General features: G+C 49.4%; 1 protein-coding gene across 4 annotated transcripts in view; it reads left to right on the plus strand.

Annotated features, from left to right (window-relative positions):
* The window catches only part of ARMH4 (armadillo like helical domain containing 4), a 153,095-nt gene that overhangs the window by 108,521 nt on the left and 29,424 nt on the right, over positions 1 to 15,150 (plus strand). For 3 of the 4 annotated variants that reach the window (XM_079309311.1, XM_079309312.1, XM_079309313.1), the window contains exons 2-4: positions 1,799 to 3,158; positions 3,963 to 4,175; positions 5,330 to 5,545. In XM_079309311.1, the coding sequence (XP_079165437.1) occupies positions 1,850 to 3,158; positions 3,963 to 4,175; positions 5,330 to 5,545 (1,738 nt within the window). In that variant the 5' untranslated portion in view covers positions 1,799 to 1,849. Of the gene's footprint in view, positions 1 to 1,798; positions 3,159 to 3,962; positions 4,176 to 5,329; positions 5,546 to 6,827; positions 9,145 to 15,150 lie in introns of those variants that run through there. The other variant, XM_079309314.1, reaches the window with a different exon arrangement.

Here is a 15,150-nt window from a genome sequence, read left to right on the forward strand (position 1 = left end):
AGTGGCCACCCATCCTTCAGATATAGAAGATGCTAAAAATATTTTAGTGGCTTCTGCTTGTCCCTGAGCACCTGGTGCATGTGTGTGGCCTGTGATGGGGAATTATTCTAGGAGCTCAAACTGCTGGGATGAGGCTTTAGGGAGAATGGAAAAAGTGACTCAGTGTGCCCTGAAGGCTCAGCCAGATGCTGGAGCCTGCAGTGGTTGGTTCTGAGCTTTGTGCCTCTGCTCTGTGGGTACAAATGCAAGTAACAGTTCTGGATGTGTTGTTTGGGTGGGGAAATGAGGAGTGTGGCACGTTTAGGGGTTTATTCTGTGTCTGTGAGCAGTGAGGGTGGCTCTTGCTGGTCTTTGGCAGACTAAGGGGTGGGTTCTGATAGCCCCAACCTCTTTCCTTGCTGATATTTGTTATTCCTGCAGCCCGAAGGGAAGAGCAGTTCACTTGGGAATGATAAAATCTCACCTCATTCCACCCCTTTCCTTGGGCAGGGGCATCTTCCACTATCCCAGGCTGCTCCAAGCCCCATCCAGGCTGGCCTTGGACATTTCCAGGGATGGGGCAGCCACAGCTTCTGTGGGTAACCTGTGCCAGGGTCTCACCACCCTCAGTAAAGAATCTATTCCTAATACCTAATCTAAACCTACTCCATCAGGTGAAAGCCATCCCTCCTTACTCTGTCCCTCCATTCCCTTGTCCAAAGTCCCTTTCCAACTCTCTTGGTGCCCCTTTAGGCACTGGAGGTGCTCCAGTGTGCCCCTGGAGCCTTCCCTTCTCCAAATTCCAGCTCTCCCAGCCTGTGTCCATAGCAGAGGTGCTCCAGCCCTGTGATCTACTTGGTAGCTCTTCTTTGGACTCATCCTAACAGCTCAAGGTCTTTGTCATGTTGGGGGCCCCACAACTGGAGGAACACATGAGATAAAGAGCTTGAAGCTGCTGCTGGCTGGGAGCTCTTGCAGTAGGGCTTGGCTGTGCCCCTGGCCAGCTTCTCCTGGAGCTGGGAGGAGGAGGAGCAGCACCCAGGTGTGCTGTGTGGCACAGGGATGTTTGTGGTGTGACCAGTGATCACACTGGATGGGATGTTCTGCTCTGGGGTGGTGGAGCAAGCCCGGGACTGAGGCACATGGCCAAGGGAGGTGCTGGGAGCTGGAGCTGTGTGCCTGGAGGCTGCAGAGCTTGCCAAGGGCAGGATCCAGCTGGCTGCATCACTGCTGGGCTCCAGGTTCAGTGCTCTCTTGGAAACTCTGGGCTCCCACAGTGATTCTGGGCATGAAACCTTCTGGGAGTGTCTCCGTGGTGCAGTGCAGCACGGGCACTGTGCTGATGCAGCAGTGCTGCTCTCTGGGCTGTCCCTCCTCTGTGGGGCCAAGCACCTCAGCCAGGACATGGTGCAGCCCTGGAGTGGCTCTGGTCTGTGTTGTCCCCCACAGACCCATCTTGCTCTCTGTGCAGCTTCCTTGGTCTCCCCCTGTGCCATTGCACAAACAGGGCTGGACAGAACAAACCTGAGGCTTCATGGCTCTGACAAACATCATTGTTTGGACTTGGTTCAGGACAAACAGGTTGATCCACACCATTGCTTGCAGGTCTGATGCTGCTGGGGTGAGAGCTGGGCAAGGTCTGTCCTGGGCTTCACTCAACATTTGGTTTTGTTTGGCATCTCCAGGTAGGGCAGGAAGAGAAGAGTAAAACAGGTGGGGGGATTCACTGCATGGAATGTGTGGGAGGGGTCGTTTAAGGCCCTGGCTCTGTGCTTGGTTATGGGTGTGTGTCATCTTTGGTTCCTTTTTCCCCTTCTAGGTCTCTGGATTTGCCAGCCTTGCAGGCTTCTGGACACATCTCCTCTCAGCCATGAGGAGATCAGGAGGATTTGATATCAGTGTGGTCACCTGCAGCATCCTGCTCTTGTCCTGCAGCCTGCCATGCCTCACTCAGCCTCTGCAGGACAGGGATGTCACCAAGGTCCAGCACGGCCCCTGGGCAGGGAATGGGCTGGAAGATGAAAGGACAGGCATGGTGGACTTGAAAAACAGCCTGGGCCCTTCTGAGCAGCCAGTTTCTGAAGAGCCATGTGCAGTGTCAGCAGAGCCATCTGGGACAGCCCTGGATGGAGTTGTCACTGCAGAAGGAGCAGCTGTCCCTGGCAGCCAGGGCCTGGGGGCTCTCCCCTCTGCTGGGACACTGCCTGCTGTGCCTGGGGAGCAGCTGGCTCCCACTGAGCCCCAGCTGGAGCAGGGTGAAGCACTGGGGGCCATGCTGACCACAGCTGTGACCACGCTGAGCCCCCCAGCCCAGGAGGAATCTGGTGGCCCCACTGGTGAGGCCACAACACAGGGTGGTGTGGCAGTGGAGCCCAGCTCTGCCAGCCCCTCAGCAAACCCCCTTTCTGGGAGCACTGAGGAGGAAGAGGAAGCAGAGAGCAGCTCCCAGCCCCCAGCTGTGCCCCAGCCCACGCTGAGCCCCAGCTCCCCCAGCTGGGAAGCAGCAAGTGGCCACCCTGCCATCCCAACTGGCCAGGCTGCAGCTGTGACCTCTGAGCTGGAGCTGCTGAGAGCCCACACAGGGAGCCCTCTGAAATCCATGGCTCCACCAACCTCTGTGGCTGACAAACATCCCCTCGTGGCCACTGAGGCCTCCCTTCAGCCAGAAGCAGGGACAGGTGTGACACAGCAAGAGCTGCCCACCACGGCTGGCACTGTCACCATCCCCCCTGTGGACACTGTGCCACCTGACTGGGATGACACAAAACTGGGGGACATCAGCCGAGGGGGAAGCATGCTTCATGAGAGGGTGACAGAGGAACTGGGGACAACAGAACTATCCCAGACCACCCAGCAAGGTGTGGAGGAGGAAGAGGAGGATGCCACAAGAGCAGTGTCCTCCCCAGTGTCCCCTCCAGCAGCACCTGAGCCTCCCCAGGAGAGCAACTGCACAGTGCCAGTGCAAGGAGAGGAGCTGCCAGCAGCTTCCACAGGCAGCAGTGATGCTTCCCACACTGGGAACCTGTCAGATGCAGACACAGCTGATCTTGGCTCGCTGGAAAACATAAGTGCAGTCACAGCAGAGGAGGAGAAGAGCATCCCTCCATCACAGCCAGAGGCTGCTGTGGTGACAGATACCCAGCCTGAGCTCTCTCCTACTCTGGAGAGTTCATGGAAAGGTAAAACTTGCTTCTTGCAGACACTTGCCTCTCATTGCTGGGATTTAAAGTGAGCTGTACCAGTGAGCCACTGATGTCCTGATTGGCTTTACAAGGGTCTGTGCAGAGACCTGCTGGCCCCTGTAACAAACTCCTGGTGGTGTCTCCTCACCCCTTAGTGCAGCTGTGGCTGTCCAGTGCTTGTCCCAGCTCTTACCTGCAGGCAGAACTCCTGGCCAGCCTGCCACAGGCTGATGGTGTCACCTTGCCCTGCACATACCTCCAGAGATGGCACCTTCAGCCTCATGGCAGTGTTCCTGTTTGTGCTTAGAATATAAAGGAAATGCTGGAAAAAAAAAAGGCTGGTCAGGTGTTGGGCAGTGACATGTTTCTAGGTTGATGAGGACTTTTTAATTGCTGGGTGTCTTTATTCTTCCCTCTTTGGCTGCAGATGCAAAAGGATGATTTCTCTTCACTGCATCCAAAAGACCTAATTTTTGCTGTAAAAGAAGGGAAGCTAATTGCAGGCTGGTGATGAAACCTGACTGATTAATTTCTAGATTAATTTATAAGCACTTGACTTCTCAGCAGGTTCCTTCTCTGCTGTTTCCCAGATGTTGGGGAAACAACACTGTCTGTAAGGCTTGTGCAACAAAAACAAACCTTTCAGCATAGCTGGGGGTTTAGTGGGAGCTGGTCACTGCAGGCTGGACCTGCTGCTGGCCCTGTGGCTCTGGAATTGTTAATGCATGGGGTTCTATTCCTTTTATCCAGCTGTGTGCTCTGCTGCTGCCAGCTGTCCTGTGACACTCGTTCTTGCTGTAGGTGTTACTCAGGAGGTGACAACAGCTGCCCAGGAGGCTGATGCTGCTCTGCCAGCTGTGGCAGAGGTGCCTGGTGCCACTCAGGGAGCAGGGGCTGCCAGCTTTCCTCAGGAGAACAGCGGGGAGGACACCCAGGTGCTGACAGCTCCCAGTGCCACCGAGGTGCTGGTGGCAGCTGGTGCCTCCTCCACAGTGAGCCCTGTGCATGCAGAAGGTAGGATTCTGCCTCAAGGGTTTCCACAGGATGGGATGGTGTCTGAAACCAGAGTCAGTGCCTGGGCACTGCAGTGTCAATGCAACACCCTCTTTTAAGTGACTTTTTTTGCTAACTTTCTGCCTTCTGCCTCTAACCCTGGGCTGCCCATGCCATGAGCTCTACCACGTTGGAATTTGCCAGTATGGATTCTTTGCACCAAGTGCACTTATTTGCCCCAAATAAGTGGAGTAGAGTTTAATAAGGTGCCCCAAATCATAGGACCCCCCAGTCTGCCTTTAGCTTTAGACACTTAAACATTTTTTCATTTATGGAGGGAGGGTTCTTGCTTTTGGAAGTAAAGGCAGTCACAGATTGCTGATGCTCTGTCCAGAGAATGAAAATTTCACCAGGATTATGTGGCAGTGGTGGGGGAAGGACACCCTCCTGCAAGAGCCTGGCAAGCCCTTGGGTGTGGAAACCTGCAGTGATTTTCATTTCTCTGAGGAAATGTTGTTCTCAGGTTGATGTAGCTCATACAGAATTGCTTTAAGCAGTCAGGTTCCTGCAGCTGCTGCCTGCTGGTTTGGTGTCACCTTGGCAGGTACATGCCTGTCTTCTGGCAGGAGTGTAGCAGGGTTCCCTCAGCATGAGGCTGGCTTTGAGCTGGAGTGTGTTTCTGCAGTAGTGGGGACCATTGTAGTAAAAATGCTGCTGGGCAGCTTTTCTGGTAATTCTTGTGTTGCAGGGCATCAAAAGGAAAAAGCTGTTTGCATTGTATCTCTAAATTTAGGGTCTGTTTGTAAGGGGGAGAAGGTTCTTCTGGCAGTTTCCACTAATTGAATTTGCTCTGGGATTTAATTATAAATTCAACAACTTTTATCTTTGTAATGAGCTATCAGATCTGTCACTTGTCTCAGTTCTCAACTGGTGTCTTGGTGTCTGAAACTGCAAGGGTGTGGTGATGAGTAGTCCTTAAAGCAATGGAATTAAAACCTTTAAGGGTTCTCCCCTCATTAAGGGGAGCATCCTTTGCTAGCTGCCCTTGAGGAGCAAGTTTCCTTACAGCAGAGTCTCAAAGGAAGCAAAAGTTGAGAAATTTTCATTAAGGAGTTTTTTAGTATTTTTCAAAAGTGCTGTTGGGCTGAGTGTCTGCTGTTCCCTGTCCCCTGCAGATCTCACAGATGGGATCCTGGTCACCAGTGAGAAGGCTGTCCCAGCCACTGGTGGGATGTCTTCTAGCCCAGCTGGACAGACAGAGGAGCCATCCAGCAGAACTGTGGTGCTGGTAACTCCATCATCAGTGGCCTCAGTCAGGAGAACAGCCCTTCCCTCTGGGAGGAGGAGCAGCACGGCCGTGACCTACGGGCTGGAGCGCCTGGAGTCAGAAGGTACCCCCGAGGGGAAGGGGGGCTCCTGTGCCCTGCCACGCCTGCCCTGACAGCCCCCAGCCTGCCTGGCTGCCTCTCACCTCTGTGCACACCTTACTGCTCCCAATAAAGCTCTTGGAGAACCTGGCCTCTCCCAGGAGGCACAGGAAGCAAGCAGTGAGCAGTGTCCTGGAGTATTCCTGGAATTCTGGTGGATGGGGTGGGTTTTTCAATGGGCAGGGAGCAGCAGTGGTGCTGCTGGTGCAGCAGGGACTGGCTCTGCACCCCTGGAATGTTGGTGTGTGTATACTGCAATATTGGCACTGCAGAGCTCTGTGCCAGGAGCACCCACCAAGGAGATCCCAGCAGATCCTGCCCTGGAGCTGCTCTGCAGCTCTGAGCTGCCTCCTCTTTACCTCACCCACTATTTTCCTGCAGAGAGCTGCTTCTTGCTCTTTTTATCCTGCTTGAACTCCTCTCTGCTTGCTCATCCATCCAGTTCTGTGCTCCAGTGTCTGGGCTGATACCACCTGGCAGGAATTAATCTTTCTGCCTGCTTTTGCTCCCCTTCCTTTATCTTGACCTTCTCTTGCCTTAGTATTTTACTGCAAAGGTTGGCAGCTCTCCAGGGGTGGCATTGCCAGATGGTATTTCTCCTCTGAGTAGAGGTGGGGTGCTGTAGACAGCAGCTCATCAGCATCTTCTCTCTGCAGGAAGCAATAACTCTCCCTCCTGTTAAATTTAGAGGGCAGCACAACTTGGGAGTCTTCCCCACTGCGTGTGCCTGGCTTGCTGCTGGCTTTGAAGCTTTCCCTGGGACTCCAACTGCAGCATGCTGCCCTTGCCAGGATGGATCTTGGATGTCTCTGGCAAGGCAGGGATGTGGTGCTAATGGGAGAGTGGCAGCAGGGCAAGGAAAGGTCGTGTGTGTAGGGAAAACCTCATGTTTCAGGCTGGGAAAGAAGGTCTCTGCTTAGCAGGAGCAGTGTGATTCAGGAGGCTAAAGTGTATTATAGCCCTCTGGGATCTCCTTTAGAAGTCTGGGTTTCTGCATGGAAAGATAAGAGGGATTTTAGTTTCAGCTGAGCTTTGGTCTCTCTCAGTTTAATGAGACCTTCTGCACAGGCATTAAAAAAAAAAAAAAGCCTTTCTGCTCCAGTACAGGATTGATGCAACTTTTGTGGATTCCTGCTGCACTCTTTTTCTGTCTGGGCTGCTCTAAAGACAAATGTGGGCTGTAGCTGGGACCAGGTGCCCTCAATGATGAGGGCTCAGGTGGAAATTTGGGTTCTTGGCTCTGCAGGTGCCTGTTCTCCAAGGGGACTCTTGGTGCACTGTGGATTTGACAACTGGCACAGCTTTTGTGTCTAAATCTCTTCAGCTCGGCCAGTGCAGGGAGCCAGGAGATTCCCTGGTGCTCACAAATCCACACCTTGTAAAATGGGACAAAATTCCAGTTACCATTTGGGGAAAGGCTTTCTGCCTGGGGATGGTGCTGCCCCAGTTAGGCACAAATGAAGGTTTTTGAGCTACTGCCAATGCTCTCAACATCTTTTTTTCTGCCTAATGGCAACTGGGTGGGTATCAGATCCTCATGGTGGAGTGGCATTTGGAAGCTTAGCTCCCAAAATTCCAGTTCCTGGTGTTTACCTTCAGAATATCTGGATGCTGCCAGATCCAAGATGCTTGGGGGTTCTTTCCTTTAAAGCTACATGGAGCAAGGAGCTGAGTGAGCTCTGCTGCCTTCAGTGGGGTCCTGCTGACTTGCCTCACTGAAGGCCTGGCTCATCATTAAATAGGAACCCCTGCTGCTCAGCTCCCTCTGTTTCTTGGGGACCATCTGTGCCAAACTGCCTGTGGTTAATTGCATCTGTGTATTCACCTGCCTGGCTTGGATGCAAAACTGTTTTTTTTAAAAAAATCAAATTGCACAGACAAAATGAAAATGTCTAGATGAGCTTATCCTCCTCTCTGGTGGACTCTGGAGAGATGAGCTGGGTAACAAATATCTTCCTGCCTTGACTCTGTGGTGAGCTTGGTTCTACTTGCCCTTCCCAGTCAGAGGAATCCTATAAAGGGATTTTAGGCTATGGGGACAGGACACAGCAGAGGATAAGGCTTGCTTGTCTGGAGGAATTGATTGTGTTTTCTCTCTGTGCCTAGAATTTGTATGTCTCCCTAGCAAGTTGAGCACTGCAGCTTTCTCTGTAGGGCTTCTGGCTCAAGGGGCTTTTACTGAGGACCACTGTGAGCCTCCCAACACCCTTCAGAAAGTGACTCTTGGGAAAGGAGCCACATGCCTTTTTGATTTGATTCCTGTGCTGTGGCATCTGCCACGGTGGTGCTGGCAGAGGTGACTGCACACCCCCACATGTCAGAGTTTGGCAGGTGGGACTTCCTGAAGTGTCAGGACACTGCCTCCCTTCCCCTTCTGCAAAATCCTTGCAGTTTTCAGCTGGAACCTGCTGGAGGGAGCACACCAGGCTCTAGTCCTGTTGCTGTGGGTGAGGGTGAGTCTGTACCTGACCCTGCAGAGCCAAGATTTGGTTCTCCAGTGTGCCACCACCCTGCCTGGGCAGCAGAGAATCGTGGCACCACAGGATGGGTTGGGGTGGAAATGACCTTAAAGACTTCATCCCACCCCCTGCCATGGGCAGGGACACCTGCCACTATCCCAGGGTGCTCCAAGCCCCATCCAACCTGGCTGGAACAATTCCAGGGGCAGCCTCAGCCTCTCTGGGCACCCTGAGCCAGGTCTCAGCCCCCTCCCAGGGAAGAATTCCTTCTTGCAGTCTGATGTCCCTGCTGGGAGTGAGCTCAGGGCTCAGGAGGATGCTCAGAGCTGTGATTGAAGCAGGAGCTGCTCTGCCTGTTGTGTGGTGTCAGGAACACCAACAGCTCTGAAAATGGGCAGCTTAAAATCATTTGCTCCAGAGGAGGAGACCTTAACTGAGCAGCTCTTGAGTGTGGAGTGTTCCCAATTAATTAGGAGGGCTCTCAGCTGGCAGAATTTGGAGTTTCATGTGCATTTGCAGCCTGCTGTGAATTATTTTGTGTACCCTAGAACAGCTTAGGTTGGAAAAGACCTTCAGGATTGAGTTCAACCTTTGACCAAGCACCTCTGTATCAAGCAGACCATGTCCGGCCTTTCCTTAAACACCTCCAGCTGTGGTGATTCCACCACCACCCTGAGCAGCCCCTTCCAATGTTTAATCACCCTTTCTGTGAAGAAGTTGCTCCTGAATACTTCAGAACTTGTAGCCATTTGTATAAATTTATACAAGATGCTTCAACTCCCCATTTTTCTTCTGAGCTGTGTCACAGGGAGGTACTTTTTTTGGGGGGGGAGGGGTGTGAAGGGTATTTTTCCCAGAAATTAAGACTCTGAAGGGGATTGCTATTTGGACCTTAATGAATTAAGATCTGCCTCATTACATTTCTACAACCCTGTTAAAAATTTAAATTAGGATGCAGAGGTGTAAATAAAACAGGCATTTAACCCAGCATGACTAACTAGCCTGATATTATAATTCCTCACCAGCTCTTTGGATATCAACTAAATTGGCAAGGAACAGGAGACTTAAAGCACATGCAGAATGAATTATTAAATGGTTTTGGTGCACACTTTTCTCTTGCTTCTTGTTTATTTCTACCACTGAAATGGGAACTGCTCTGTGTTGACCTCTATCTTTTTCCCAGCAGGTGGTGGCTCATCCCTCCTTCTCATTTGCAGTAGAAAATTATAAAAAAGTGAGATTTTTTTTGTATCAAACTGATTTTATTTTTTTTTGTCCTTCTGAAAGTGTTTGATACAGACATCCACAGTTTTTCTGTACAACCTCAACCAGGGCCTCCCTCCATTCCTGGGTAAGAATTCATTGTCAATCTCCAATCTAGCCCTGCCCTCTGCCAGGTTGTAGCCATCCCTCTTGTCCTGTCATGCACTGGTCCAAATTCCCTCTCCAGCTTTCTTGGGTCCCCTTTAGGCCCTGGAAGTGTCTCCAAGGTCTCTTTGGAGCCTTCCCTTCTCTAGGTTGAGCATCCCCAGCTCTTTCTGATGTCCTGCCTCCAGCAGGTTGGATGACATTTCTTAGTCTGACCCACCTTGGTTCCTGTTCTGACCAGGCTTTGTTTGAATTTTGAGCTGTATTGGATTTTTAATTTTCAAAAAAAATAAAAAGAGTTCACTTAAATACCACTTTAATGTTGTAGCTTTCCCATGCTTATCTCCAGGCTTGAATGAAAACAACAGATAAACCCCCACAGTTGCTTTTATTGAAATGTAATTGGGCTCTGTGAGTGAAAGTTTTTAATGAGTTTCTGTTTGCTTGAATCTGAGGATTAAGCAGTTTGCCCTGGTGGCTCAAGGGAGGTGAATTCAGACAAGCAGGGATGTGGCAGCAAGGCTCTGCAAGGAGCATTTTCTGCTGGAATTTCTCCTGGCTGGAGGTGTTCAGCAGGTGTTTTTTGGGAGCTTTGTTCAGTGGGACCAGAGGTGCTGCAGGAAGGGGATCAAGGATTTGGGAAGAAGCAGGAGCTCAGACTAGAAATGAGCTGGGTGGACTCAGTCATGTTCCCTTTGGCTCCTCTTAGTCCTCACTTGAGTTAAAACCTTGTGCCCTGGGGACTGTTGGCCATAATAACAGACCTGCTCCCCAATAAACATCATCTGTGATTATCCATGCTGAGTTTGTCTAGAAAATAAAGCTGAAATCAGTTGTTTTCTTAACTCTTGGCCTGTTGGTTCTGTTCCCAGGCAGTGGGGTTGAATTGAATGTTTCTGGAAAAAAACACCAACAGCCATTTCCAATGAAAATGGAATGAGTATCTCTGGTGGCTTTTTGTTGGTTGTGTTTTTGTTTTGTTGTTTGTTTGGGGTTTTTTTGTGGTTTGGACAACAAGTCCTATGCCGACAGACCTTTTCTGGGGGAAAGCATTTTGTTAAGAGATATTGTAAACTTTTTATCTGCCTTCCTCTGTCTTATTCTGCCCTGTCCACTCACAGGTCATGGTCATTAAATCTGGACTGATTTGGCTGCCCTCACTTGATAAATCACCCCTTTCTTGTCCTGACTTTTATGTTGGTTGGTTCCACACCTGTACACCCAGGGGCAGGAGAGCTGTTCTGCAGCAAGCCAGAGAGCAAACTTGCTACAGTACATGCAGTGTGTTCTGCAGCATTTAGAGTGTTTTTCCTCCTTTAAAATAGTCTTGTGTTGCTAAGCTGACTCTCCAGCCTGGCTCAGTGTGAGAGCAATTTTGAGATGAAACCTGCTGGAGATAGGATTTCTTCCTCAAACAAAAATGAACTTTAATTTGGACATGAGTAAACAACCTTAAGTTCCCCCAAGGGAGGTTTAAATTGGGTATTTGGGCCAAATTTAATCACTGAGAGGGTGGTCAGGTACTGGCACAGCTGCCCAGGACAGTGGTGGAGTCATCAGCCCTGGAGGGATTTGAGAGAGGGGTGGATGTGGCACTTGGGGACATGGGTTAGTGGTGGCCTTGGCAGTGCTGGGGAATGGTTGGACTTGGTGATTTGAGAGCTTTTCCAACCTGAATGATTCAGTAATGTGTAAATTCCTCTTCTCTTGAAACTTCAGTGCATTGGGGATGTTATCCTGCTTTGTGTGGTAGAATCTCACCCAACAATGCATTGTTCCAAGTGCCCCTTTCCCTGTCTCTGTGCAATTGCTTGGTGCTGAAACTTTGAGAGATTGATTTTTATTTATTTATTTTTTTCTCAGACCACAGCATTTAAAGCAACACCTCATCCTGCAAATCCCTCAGTGGCTTTGCAGTGCAGGTGCCTGTGCTCAGCAGAACCCATCCAGGGGGTTTTGCCCTGGGCTTTGGCAGTTTTTGGGTGTCCTTTGCCAGGAGCACTGCTTGCTGAGAGCATCTCCACCTTCTACAGCTCTCTCCTTCCAGGCTGTCCAAGGCTCTTGGCAGCATTTTGGAGCTGTGGGATGGTGACATTGACTGATCACGTGAAGGCAACACATTAATAATAAAAGTTGTCCTAGAAAGGCCTTCCTGCCTTGACAGTCAGCACAAAAGCTGTGCAGAAAGGGAACCTCAGTGAGAGAGAACACTTGGCAGAGGTTTCTTAATGCCTCTCCCTCCTGCTCTGCCATAGACCCCCCATCCCTAATCCTGTTGTTGTTTACACAGCATTATTTACATATTTACATGGTGTTATTAGCACATAAAGGTGACCCTGCAGCACTGAACACCACTCAAAACCACAGCTGAAACTGTCAGGGATCACAGCAATCCTCTGTGCTATCATTTAGACATCTTTATCCACTGAGTTTGGTGTGAAAGAGGCTGAGAAGGGAAAGGACAGAGCAAATGATAACTCCAGGTTTTGCCCTGCAACTTCTTTCCTTTTTAGTTTGTTTTTTAATTTTTTTATTTTTGGGTTGTTGTTGCACTTAGAATTCAGTTCATGCCTGTAAATCTGTCACCTTCCACTGGGAGCCTCTTGCTGTTCAGGGCACAGCAAGATATTCCTCCTGTGTGTTCAACCTGACAAATGCTGGTTTCCTGGCTCTCCTGAGGAACACAAGTGTTTGCAAACATTAATGGAAAATATCTAAATATAGAAACAGTGAAGAACCTTCTTCAGTGAAGGTTTCCTCAGCTGAAAACCTCCATTGCCTTCAGCAAGGTTATGAGCTCAGTGCCTTCAGCTAAAGCTCATCACACCCCCAAAAATTGAGGCTTTTACCTGCTGGATGCTGCTGGTTGTCCAGTTGTTTCAGATTCCACAGGTTCTGGGTTCCTGCTGTGCCAGGGAAATGCCTCACAGGGGAGAGGTGAGGTGGTCTCATTTCTCCTGCCTAAGCCACAGAAGTCAGCATGCAGTTTTGTGGTGAAAAATGTCACTTTTGGAGCAAGCACAAGGTGCTTTTGTCCCCCTGAAATAGCAAATCCCATCCTCTGGATCTCACCCTTGTCACTGATGGATCCAGAGTCCCATGGTAAAGCCCAGTGGCTCTTTTAATAAAGCTGTAAACCCCAAAAACTCTGCTTAAAATGTGTTCTTTTATCTGAGTCTTGTTTCCTACAAGATTCCCCAGCTGACAAATGACAGGACAAGAACAAACAGCCTTAAGCTGCAGGAAGGGAGGTTTAGTTTGGATATTAAAAACTTTTTTAACAAAAAGATGGTCAGGCATGGTGCCAGGCTGCCCAGTCCCCAGCCCTGGAGAGATTTAAAGGATGTGTGGATGTGGTTTAGTCCTGGATTAACAGCTGGACTCAGTAATCTGAGAAGGCTTTTCCAACCTAAACCATTCCACAATACACAAAAAATAGTTCACATTGAGCTGCAACTGCACATGGAACTCTGGATTTCTTCTTAATCTGCTGGGCTGTGCACTTTCACTCCTTGCTACATTCAACCTTCCCCAGCAGTTTCTTTCAATCTGCTGCTGAAGCCTTTTGAAGGCCATAAGGTGCCAATTTAGGAGGGGAAAATGTGACTTTTATAGACTGCTTGATCTTCATCTGTGTGCTGCTCACTTCCATTTCCCAATCTGCACAGCCTGCCCACGCTGCCTGTTGTGCCTCTGCTCCTGAAATCCCTCACATGGGAAGTTTGGGGGTTGTTTGTTTTTTTATTTATTTTTTTTTAGAAGTGCAGCTTCCTCCCTGTACCACCAAGTGGTGCTCTGTACTGCACCTTGCAGCAAGGCAAGCTGCTGGCATTTTGGGATGGGGGTTAAAAAGCTGTTTTTTGGATACAGGAACGAGCCAGAAAGGAGAGGGGAACAAGCTGAGAGCCTTTTCCTTCCCCCTTGCAGAGGCTGTGCTACCAACATCTCATTATTCCCAGCTTTCTGCTGGGGCTGAGTGGTGATTGATGAAGCTTGGTGATCATCAGATGTGATAAGTAGTCTCAGCACTTTCAATTTGGGTGTTCAGCTTGGCTGCCTGTGAGGCTTTGGAGGCAGGGAGATGGCTATCTGTGGCTGCAGCACTGGATCCTGGCAGGTGTGTGGCATTTGGGTTGCTAAAAATCACAAGAAGCTTCTCAAATCCTTGTCCCAGAGCAGTTTTTCAGAGATAAAAATCCAAAGCTTGTTCTTTCTTGGTTGGTTTTTCCACCCAGTCTGGGGAAAAACTCTGTTCATGTTCCTCTCCTCTGGTGTTCTGGCTGTTCAATCTCTGCTAAATTTTGGGATTGTTGATAGCTGTGTTGCTCTCAGCAGAGGGAAAAGACCTGCATTAACTTATCTTTGCAGGTTTCCTGTGAGCACTCTCCAGGTGCCACTCTCAGCTTCACAGCTGTGTGTTTTGTATGAAAAAACATGCATTTTGACAGAGAAAATTCTGATCTTGATTCTAAATGATGGGCACATTATAATACAGAAACTGCCTGTAAAATGCAGTGGGAATTTAAGGGGCTAACTACATCCCTGTGAGCTCCATTAGATGCTCTGTGTGGTGTCATTGTGGCAGGAATGGTTTTTCCAGGTACCAAAAGCCCTGCTGTGGCAGGATGATGCAGCTAAATCCCAACAGCAGCTCATTTGTATGGAATACAGAGCTGAAAGGCAGTGGTTGGGATTGTCTTGTCTGGTGAGCTGAGGAAAAAACTGCAGTGTTGGGAAGCAAATCCTTGAATTCCAGGGGAAGGAGATGCCATGGGTCAGCACAGTGGGTTTATAAGATGCACTGATTTCTCATATTCTCATATTTCTGATATTCTGATGTGATGTTCCAGTCTGTGGACACCATTCAGTCCAGGCTGGATTGCCACCAACCACAGCAGAAATTAAGGGATATTTGGGTGACAAGGGGTGATTTGGCTGGATTGTTAGTTTTTAATGCCTGGGTGCAGGGTGATGGGCTCTCCCAGCCTGCCTACACCAGGAGGGAATTTTTCTACAGAGTTGGTGTAAATTAGATAAAACTGCACAAATGCTGTGTTTTGATTCTCAGCCTTGAAAAATGAACTGTGAGAAATTCAGAGTATGCCATTGTTCCAGATATTATCTCTCCCTGGTGGGTGGCTCCATCAGTAGCTGTTAAATAGCTCCAATGCAAATTCTGGGATAGAATGTCCCTGAGACTTTGGTTACTATAACTTGGAAAAAAAACCTGTGGGAAGACTGGCTCTGTATTTGCCCTGCTCTGGACTTCCTTCAGCATCTGCAGCCAGTTGTGGTTGGAAATAGGATGTGGACAGAAAAAAACCTTTGTTTGATCCAGTACTATGGTTCCTGTGTTGCCATTAGATTCCAGTGATAAAATGTGGCTTAAATATTTATTTTTCCATGTGCTAACAGTTTTGGAATATATGAGTATCTGCTGTAGTAGAGAATTCATGGAGTCACAGAATGGTTTTGGCTGAAAGGGACCTTAAAGATCATCTTGTTTCAACCTCCCCCTTCCATGGGTAGGGAGACCTAGCACTAAATTCCCAGGAATTTCCTCAGCCACATTTGCCGTCTCTCCTGTGAAGTGTTGCTGCCTTTCTTCCAACACTTCCCAAGGCCAGGTGGGATGCTTGGAGCAACCTCATCTTGGAAGCTGTGCCCTTTCCAGAGTTGGGAAAGACTCAGAGTTAAACATAGAAGCAGTTATTGCTGCCTTCAAATGTGGAAATCAGGGGA

This window comes from Erithacus rubecula, assembly GCF_903797595.1.
Source record: "Erithacus rubecula genome assembly, chromosome: 6".
In the NCBI taxonomy this organism is placed as follows: domain Eukaryota; kingdom Metazoa; phylum Chordata; class Aves; order Passeriformes; family Muscicapidae; genus Erithacus; species Erithacus rubecula.